The 10,178-nt window shown below is 37.4% G+C and overlaps 2 protein-coding genes across 2 annotated transcripts; one reads left to right on the forward strand and one right to left on the reverse strand.

The window, feature by feature from the left end:
• Positions 1–3,371: 3,371 nt before the first annotated feature.
• LOC132613866 (putative germin-like protein 9-2) lies at positions 3,372–4,699 on the forward strand. Its single transcript, XM_060328151.1, has one exon. The coding sequence runs from the start codon at positions 3,453–3,455 to the stop codon at positions 4,077–4,079; it is 627 nt and encodes a 208-aa protein (XP_060184134.1). The 5' UTR covers positions 3,372–3,452; the 3' UTR covers positions 4,080–4,699.
• Positions 4,700–7,036: 2,337 nt separating this feature from the next.
• On the reverse strand, positions 7,037–9,485 carry LOC132613865 (transcription factor SRM1). The gene is made up of 2 exons (XM_060328150.1): positions 9,027–9,485; positions 7,037–7,536 (listed from the first exon to the last, which is right to left on the reverse strand). The coding sequence occupies exons 1-2, from the start codon at positions 9,395–9,397 to the stop codon at positions 7,281–7,283; spliced, it is 627 nt and encodes a 208-aa protein (XP_060184133.1). The 5' UTR covers positions 9,398–9,485; the 3' UTR covers positions 7,037–7,280.
• Positions 9,486–10,178: the final 693 nt, after the last annotated feature.

Here is a 10,178-nt window from a genome sequence, read left to right on the forward strand (position 1 = left end):
TTTGCTTCGATTACTTCGGCCCCCATACTCCGAGCTAATTCCAAACCCGCAATCACAGGCTCATACTCGGCTTTATTGTTAGTCAATTTAATAGTCCTAATCGACTGTCTAGTGGCATCCCCGACAGGGGTTTTAAGGGTGATGCCTAGCTCGGAATCTTTGAGGTTCGAGGCCCCGTCCGTGTGTAAAGACCAAATACCCGAACTCCCGGCATCACTTCTAAATGATAGACCTCGACTGTTCGACCGGCGCTCGGTCCGTTTATCACCCCGACCAGAGAATTGACTGGGACCAACCCTTGATTTTTCCGACCTGAAGCTTGGCTTTTTCGAATGAAAGTATGGCCGATACCTTTCCCTCGATGGTCTTGACTACGGCTTGTAATTTTTCCTCGATCTCTCAGAGCTTTTGCTCATATTTATGGGCCCCAGGGGAAGTTCGAGTTGGTCATCCTCTACCCTACTCTTTTGATTCGTATCTGTTATAGACATTTGCCCAGGTCACAGCCTCGTATTCCAGCAAGTTTTCTTTTAGTTTGAACGAGGCCGTCGAGCTCCGAGGATTAAGCCCTTTGGTAAAAGCTTGTGCAGCCCATTCCTCCGGAACCGGAGGGAGCTCCATCCGTTCCCTTTGGAACCGGTTCACAAATTCACGTAACAACTCATCGTCCCTTTAGGCTATACGGAAAATACCCTCCTTCCGAGCCTGTACCTTTTTAGCTCCAGCATGGGCTTTTATGAACGCATCCGCGAGCATTTCGAAAGAAGTGATTAAATGCTCCGGCAGATGATCGTACCAAGTCAATGCTCCCTTTGATAGGGTTTCCCCAAACTTTTTCAACAACACGGACTCAATTTCATCCTCTTCGACGTCATTGCCTTTTATGGCACAGGTGTATGAAGTAACGTGCTCCTGTGGATCGGTTGTGCCGTCATATTTCTGGATATTCGGCATTTTAAACCTCTTCGGGATCAATTTCGGAGCCACACTTGGAGGAAAAGACCTTTGAATGTACCTCTTTGAATCCGGTCCTTTTAGAATAGGCGGAGCCCCCCGGATCTGATCTACCCGAGAGTTATATGTTTCCACCCTCTTCTCAGTTGAGTCTATCCGCTTTGCCAATGTTTCGAGCATTCTCAAAACCTCGGTGGATGAACCGGCTCCCGATCCATTACTCTCGACTATCCGTGTTTCGTCCCTTCTTGGTTCGGCGATGCCTTTCGACCTCTCCGGGGTCGCTTTATCATTTTTACTTTGCAGCTGAGCTATTGCAATTCCTTGTTCGGCGATGGCGGTTCTCTGTTCCTGCAACATTTCAAAAATTAAACGTAAGTTAACCTCATCTGGGGTGTCCGGTACGTTCCGGCCTTGTGCCCGGGATAAAGTAATTGAATTATGAGTATTTAAGGGATCAGTGACCTGGCATTCTCCTGGTTCACGGTGTTCTGCCGGTTGAGGCCTTCCCTCGAATCAACAGAATTTGGGTCGATGGGATCTGCTGGTAGGTCCCGTAGCCCACTATTCTCGTTTTCGACCACAATCTCGTTGTTGTTGACATGACCAGATTGTCCATTGCTTGCCATTTGGTCTGTTTTCACAGAGATCAGCAAAAGATTTCTTAATCCAACGGGTAGAAGATAGAAGCCAAGATTAAAAAAACCACTATTATCCTAGCCCCACGGTGGGCGCCAAACTGTTTACCCCGAATTTTGGGTAAAAATTGAATTTGTAAGTGAGGTATAGGATATGTGGTAAACTTTAATCTATCTTGGGTTGATGTGAAATACTTATGGATTTGGGTGCTATAATATGTAAATGTGACTATATATATATATATATATATATATATCGATGCCTTGAATGAGCACGTTGTTATGGATGATTTAACTAACAATGTTAAAAGAATAAACAAGTCTCAAGATCCACTGATTCGGATAAACAAGTCTCAAGATCCACTGATTCGGACTAAAAAAGGAAAGAGAGGGAGAGAGTGTTTCAATATATTTTATATTACAATGCTCTAAATCCCAAAAAGCTAACCCCTAAAAGTAGGGAAATGTCCTCTATTTATAGTTTTGTCTCATGGGCCTTTCATACTACACAAAGCCCTTTTGAAATAAAGAAACCCTAAAAGGATAAGATAGGACCGTACGATCTGACACCCGTACGGTTGTCAATACAAAATGGCAGAACGGTCTTAACGCATGGTTGTTCTGCAGCTGGTAAACCGGACGAACGGCCACGAGAACTTGACTTGGCGAAACCGGGCTAACGACAACGCAGAGTTTGGTCCGGACACGCCGAACCAACAGATTTACTTCTCTTTTCTTCATCAGCCACATCTGGTGCAGTCCCCGGTCTGAAGAAAAGACTGATCATACTCGTGCTCATTTGATCTTACCCCCGGCCCTGGTGTCACCGGTCTTGCGCATATTCGGTTTTTACCGTATACAAGTAGATCAAAGGCAACAATTGGAAGTAAGGGATTTCAAAAATTCATACTCAGTTCGACCCCAAAAAATCTAAAACTTAGTAAGATTTCAGAGAGCCTATCTCAGTTAAATAAGGGACGGATACATGATATAGATACATCAGTGAGAAAACAAAGCAGATGAAAGTGTGAACATATTTGAACTTTACTATGTAGTAGTTAAATAGAAGTGAACTTACAACTCGAATTTGAGGGAGAACGATTTGGCCGAACTTTGACAGTGAGATGGAAGGGACTATGACAATACCGTAAATCTGACCATAAACTACATTCGCATGAATTGTTTGAAGAAGATGACTAATGTAAGAAGATAGAAATATTGGTGAAGGAGAAGTAAGAGGGAGTGTACCGGTTTAGCTAACAGAGAAGATGGAAGATATCCGTAGCATTTTAAATTTCCTTCTCAAAATGGGACGGGGTATTTTCTTAATTTAACTTTCGAGTTAAGGTTTTCTTGCCTTTAATATAATGTAGATTTAATGAGTGTACTACTTTTTGGTGCACGTAAACCCTGAAATCTTTTAATTGTGAAATGTTAGCTTACTCGTTCAAGATGTTGAGATATAATAATATAAAGAATTTAGTAAAAATGTACTCTCTAACTATTTCAATTCTTAGATGAGACGGTGACATATCAGAGGAGACACAGATGTTCCGAGTTAAGATGTGCCGCCATTCAAAAAAAAATCCACGTTTTCTATCATAGAAGCTTACTCGGTAAACACTACTCAATTGAATGATTCTTTTAGCTGTCAAAACTTGCATATTTAATTTCGTCCTATGAAGAAAAGACAGAATTAGTCATAGGAATCTCAATCGGCCAAATGATATAAAATTTGGGGTGTGCTACCACCTGCTACAGGCTACACCACAACATAAATTGAACAAGTGAGCCATCAAAAAATTGTGTACTTAGAAAACATTTCTTGATCACTAACATAAACTAGTCCCAATATCAACCATGGCCTGGAATTTCACTAAAACCTCCCTCTTGCTCCTGATTTCAACTTTTACAATTGCCATATCAAGAACAACAATAGCAAGTGATCCTAACATCCTTTCAGATTTCATTGCCCCAGAAAATCAAACCTCTGTTGATGCCAATTACTTCACATACACCGCGATGCGCGGTATATTTCAAAAATCTATTGATACAGTTACTACAACAAAGGCTACCAAAGCAGAATTTCCAGCTCTGAATGGTCAAGGAGTGTCACTAGCTGTACTTCAATTCCCTCCGGGTTCTGTAAACCCGCCCCACTACCACTCTCGCGCTACTGGACTCTTTCTCCTTCTTGAAGGCGTTTTAGAGGTTAGTTTCGTCGATACGAAGGATGTTTTGTATACTCAGAGACTAAAAGCAGGGGACATTTTTCTTTTCCCTAAAGGACTACAACACTATCAGCATAATTTTGATCATAAGAAAACAGCAGTTGGTGTAGCTGCTCTTGGTAGTGCAAGTCCTGGCACTGTTTCATTGCCATCCTCAATTTTCAGTACTGGAATTAGTGAATTGGTACTTGCTAAGTCATTTAAGACTGATGTTAAGACAATTAAGAAGATCAAAGCAGCAACATCAACACCCTGATGTCAAGGCTTTCTCCAGATTGTCAGAAGCGTATCCAGGATTTAAATTTAATGCGTTCAATTTTTAAGATTTGTAGCATTGTTTTTATTTATTTATTTATTTTATTGTTTAATTTTTTAATTTTTCGGAAACATCCTCCCTATCTTTCGAGATAGGGGTAAGGTCTGCATACACTTTACCCTCCCCAGACCCCACATTGTGGGATTTCACTGGGTATGTTGTTGCAGCATTGTTTTTATTGTACTGTTAAAAGTACGGATTTAGATTTTATATTTCTTGATATTTTAGTTGGTTTTTCATATATGTGTCCTTGTCGAAGGTGGGATTCAAGATGAATCTGTAGGCAAAAGACTACATCTGCCCCTGCAGATTGTACAATTGTCATATTTTAAAGATATCTTTGTTGCTTTCAGCATTCAATGCTTAATTAGTCAAGTATTGACTATGTTAGATCAAGAAAATTAGTTGGTTTTATGTTTTGTTCTGATTGTGTGTGTGTTTAGATTTAGTTGGGGAGAATTCCTTGGTGGTTTGTTATGAGAGAGCTGCTTTTGGTTTTACAACAACGAAACCTGCTTTGGTTCCAAGGTGTTTCATGTGATACGTGGAGACGAAGTGGATAGTCACTACACTGAATTGGTTCGGTCTGTGCAAAGTTAGCAGGCATCGAGTGTTGTGACACATCTCATCCCATGTTGTGGCGTGAATTTAACACTCTTTTACTTCTGTTTTCCTTTGTATTGTCCCTTAGAAATATTCAACATGATGAAGGTTACAGTATACATATATCAGCAAGTTGTTGGCAAGGTCATATTTTGACTTCCTCAGCAAACAGATAAGAGAGGTGGGGAAAAGAGAGAAACTTTTTGCAGTCTTGAAGACATTTCTTAAAGATCTGATAAATGAGACTTAATAGTAGAACTCTGTACTAGAAAAAAGGAGAAGAAAACCAAACAAGTTCTTCTTCCCTAGCCCTTCCCAGGCTGAAAGGGTCTCTATTGAACCATTCAATTAACTAACTAAGCATTGTCCTTTTCTAATTTCAAAGTCATAGGATAGTAAATGTTCAGCAACATATGAAAAAAAAAAAAAAAAGGAGTCAAAACACATGGGAAAGATCCTGACTTTCCTTTTTGCTTTTAATTTTTTTAATAAATGAGAAATTCCTAAGGGTTAATGAAACACAGTTCGAAATTCTATCGATGGTCGGCCTCTCTATCCTTCTCCGCTTAAATACCATACTTTTGTTTGTGGAAAGGTCTAAACCCGTGACACGCGCCCATCCATACATCACGTGTTGCACTCTTATGGTTCAAACCTCTCATCGTTCCTTCTTCTTTTTTAATAGATGCTTGCTAGCTTTAAGAAGAAGAAAATTAATATTAGCATGCAAAACATCAGAATTTTTAGCTTTGAATTCAGTTGGCAATACCAAGATAAGTCATCAAATACACTGTCGATCTTAAGCAATAAACGGACAGATATATACCATGTTAAATCCACTGAGGCAAAACAATTTACATAGATGTGTCTCCAAAAGACCCTTTGTGCCAGTAAAGTCTTTCCATTTCCTAGCAGTGTTTCAGGTTTGACAAACCAATTTTAACAGCAAAAACATAACAGCCATGCTTTCACTGCAATTGCCACGCTCCAAAATGTTATGAGTGGAGTTGTAGACATAACTTACTGACCATCTATTATCGCTAAAATCTAGCATGAATCCGGATTAGTCGGACCCCAAAATGGGTACCTGACAAAACGTGGGAAACAAAAAAAGGAGTGACAACAACCCATCTATGTGATTAAAGTTGCGGTAACTCTTGAGTAAAGCATAAAAATGCATTATCATGTTCACCTTGAAGAGGTCATTAGCTTGTGAACACTGGACAACATAGACATCAAGGAAATGGTGTTAAACTATGGGACAGACAAAGATATAGAATATCAACTGAATTGTTAGGTAATGAAATTTTAGTGATCTACTGAAAAAGCAGTGCATGCTTGCTGCAAACAACAAAAGCATGCATATCGAAAGTACAGTTTCTGGTCCTGAAATTGATGAACTCAAATTGGTAATGAAATAATGGAACACTCTATTCATGTGCTCTCCTTTTTTATGATCCACATTTTTTGGTTGTTCATACTTCAATATTTTTTTTGCATGAGTACTCAGTACAGTGCTGCACAGTTGTCAAACAATAAACTCAAAGTTACTCCTCAAACCTACAAAGGCACTATCAACTTGATGAAATAAAAGACATCACCAACCACTACAATGGGCACTGGTTTGGTATACTGATGAGCAAAAGGGGATGTATTCTATATGTTCAAAACGTCAGCATAGAACAGATATACTTGATTTAGTAACAATTACTGTATGTTTCATGAATAATGCGAAACGATACTAATTTACACGAATCTACAAAGCAAATACAGAACTACCTATAGATAGTGCCAGTTAAATGGTGCAAGGTAACTCACCGTACGTTCTGTGAGCGACGATGGCCTTTGGATCATCAAGTTCAAAGCTTGGTTGATAGCTTCCTCCAGAACAACAAGGCCACACCAAACACAAGTGGAAAAAAGTAAACTCAAATGTCAAAAGGAAAGTTTAGAAAAGAAAAAAAAAATGAAACAACCAGAGCTGCATTTGTAAGAAAACAAATTTGGAGCACTAAATCAAGATTAGATCTCATTCGTAAAAAAATGAGGATGGCCAAGCAACAAATCTAGCAGCATACACCACAAACTTTCTGCCAAAAGTCTCTCTTCTGCCACCAAGAGAAAAATAACACCAGATGTTTCTGATAATTACTAAGTCATAAAATCACTGCATCTGGAACAATTTCCCCGCTTTGTGCAATATTCTAGCAGAAAAAGGATAAATAACATAATTGCACCTTTAAGACTCTTTATCACTGACCAAATCAAGATATAAGGCACAAACTTAACATCACTTGTTTGGAACCAAAATGCCAGTGATTTCCCTTAACTACGTTTATTTACATGTAAACCTCCATGTGTTGTTAAAATATGCCATCCTAAGTACACCCATTTAGCTCATAGCAGTAACTTAAAACTATCGACTAAGCTTCTATTCACTAGGAAATCCCCTATATCAACTAGAAACAATAAACTTTACAAATTGGAACATCTACTCCAAATGACCATACTATGTACAGATATTCCTACTCTTCATGTCTACATGTGGAAGTTGAAATTCTGATACCCTCCTTGATTCTGAAGACTGTTTTGAGGAGGAACCATGTTCGTATCCACTGCGGTGGTAATGTCATGTATGCTCGACCTTTTCCGTTCTTTCTTCATTGACTGCTGTCTAAGGTAGTATTTTTGAGCATGACTGGCCACCTGTGTTGGAGTCCGCGTCACCACAACATTTCTTGAAATGCTTCTCCAGTCACCCTTCCCGTATTTGTCCAGCCCAATAAGGAATAACCTATCACAAAAAGACATGATTTTCCAAGTCAGCACTACATCCATACAATAGTGATCCTAAATTTACCGTCAGACTTCTCTATAACAGTTATCCTCTATAACAGCACTTAACTATAATAATCATGTTTTTTGTGGAACCGATCCTTCATGTTATGGTATATTATATGTTCTCTATAACAGCATTTCGTTATAGCAACCAAAAAATATCGGAACAAAGAACGTTATTATAGAGAGGTTTGACTGTTTCCCATAAAGTCAACATATATCTCGAATAATATAATCATATCTATTAGCTATTATATTAGTGATGTGTGACAAATGTCACCTAAACCATGAAGAAGAATTCAATAAAGTTTTCACAAGTGTCAGCAACTACATTAGCCGTACCACGGGATAGTCATAATCCGACTTGTAACTTTATTCAAAGAGGTTAGTAATAAACAATGAAAACTTTCCATGCTTGTCATAAACACTCACTTAACCTACTCATTAGGATGCTAAATATCTCCATCTGTAAAAGAAAAAGTCCTCACCTGAAACTATATCCCCTGTTTTTTTCCCGATGGCACTCAATTGGAAGCAGTTTACATACTACAGAATAAAATGCTAACGATACAAAATGGATCACAGAACAACAGTAACTCCACCTTAATTTCAAGCAAGTCGAATCGAAATCCTCAAATCCATTCCGTTCCATTTGGACCAGTTCACAAAGATGGATAACACAACTCAACACGACAACTAAGTGGGCAGTTAGACATAAAAATGTGAAATTTGAAGGGGAAAAAAGTTGAAAAATGGTATTTGGAAACTGAAGCTGTGTTTGGACATGAACACAGCTTGGAAAAATGTCGAACTTTCATGAGTGATTTGGAGTGAAAAATGTAAAAACAGGTATTTGGAGTTTTTCGAATCCCGTTATTCAACCCCGGAAAATTATAACAATTCTATATCCAAACATGATTCCGGAAAGAAAAAAAAAATGAAAATTATCCATGGCCAAACGAGCCCTAATACTACTAATACATCTCAGCAACTATTCAAATCTACCCATTTAAACACTTCTACAACACAGAACTCAAACAGATTCTCTAGAGAACATCATAAATTAGCACACAAACAAGGAACCTACGTAACTGAACCTAAACCAAACAAAAGATTACCAAGAAATAATTCCAAAAAAATTACAATTGCAATCTCATACCGCTCTGTCCCCATTTATATGATACACTTTCTCCTTTAATATATCCCAAAAAGAATAGTACACTTTAAACTTCCCCTTTTACCCCTTTACGCTTAACAAAATAATTTAACACCACATAAATATCTTTGACTTATTTTAAATCATAATATTCAAAAATCTTATTTGTTTCTTAAACAATTGTGTCAGTCAAACTATATCACATGAATTGTGTCAGTCAAACTATATCACATGAATTGGGACGGAAGGAGAACAATTTTTGAAATCTCAGAAGAAAATAGAAAACAAACCTGTGTTCTTCTTCGGTCCAAGGGGTACCTTTTTTCCTCTCAACTTCATGTTTTTTATTGGAACCAAAAGAGATCTGACTGGATTTAGTATTATTATCAGATGATTCCCAATCAAAAGAATCATCAGGATAAGTAGGTGGTTCAACTCTACCAGAATCAATTTCAAAAACATCATGTACAAGTGTCTCATAATGAGCCATAACATCTTCAGCTGATTTACCAGGTACTTGATTTGCTATTTTATGCCAACGTTCAACATCGTTTTCACCGTACATAACTAGTGCTTGTTCGAATAATTTGTCTTCAAATCTTGTCCATGTTGAATTTGAATTTATCATCCACCGATTGTTGTTGTTTGTCGCATACATCATCGTACTTTGTTCTGTTGTTTTGTTTTTTTTTTTTTTTTTTTGGAATTAATGAAAGAGAGGGTTTTTGGTGAGGAATTTAAGGAGGTATTTGGTAAATGTGACCCGATCCATTGTGTACTAAATATAGGGGAAAAAATGTTTTTTTTTTTCTATTTTGTTTTGAAGTTTAATTAGGAATTTGGAATTTCAGAAGGGGTCATTTGCACTTTTTACCTATTTGTGCAGGTATTTAATTTCTGTTACTCAATGTAAATATTTATTTATTTTTTGAATGATAAGTTTATATTTTTATACCATAATATTTCAAAAATTATGTTTCATATCTTTTAAAGAACTTATGGACCTACTAGACATTAATTTGATTTTAAAAGGTAAATATTAAAAATTATATTTTCATATCGTAATATTTCACAAACTATGCTTCACGTCTTCTAAAAAATATATAACCCCACTAGATATAAATTTGATTTTAACGGCCAAATATTAAAGATCAAATCATTTGAGTTGCAAAAATTAAAGACTCATCTCATATTTTTAAATTATGATTTCAAATCACATGAGATGTTGGTTGCGTTGGGTTGTTATTGGTGGGGCCATTAAGGGTTTAACTTTAGTGGTGGGGTAGGAGGCAAATGTGGGAAATTAAAGTTCATTGAGATTAGAGTGTACAATTTTGTCACGTTTTTTACTATATTTAGGGTGGCTACAACCTACAAGTGGTTGTGACTTGTGATATCAAATATTCTAGTCAAGGAATTAAAAAAAAAATACTCTCTACATT

Source organism: Lycium barbarum, chromosome 10, assembly GCF_019175385.1.
Source record: "Lycium barbarum isolate Lr01 chromosome 10, ASM1917538v2, whole genome shotgun sequence".
Taxonomy (NCBI): domain Eukaryota; kingdom Viridiplantae; phylum Streptophyta; class Magnoliopsida; order Solanales; family Solanaceae; genus Lycium; species Lycium barbarum.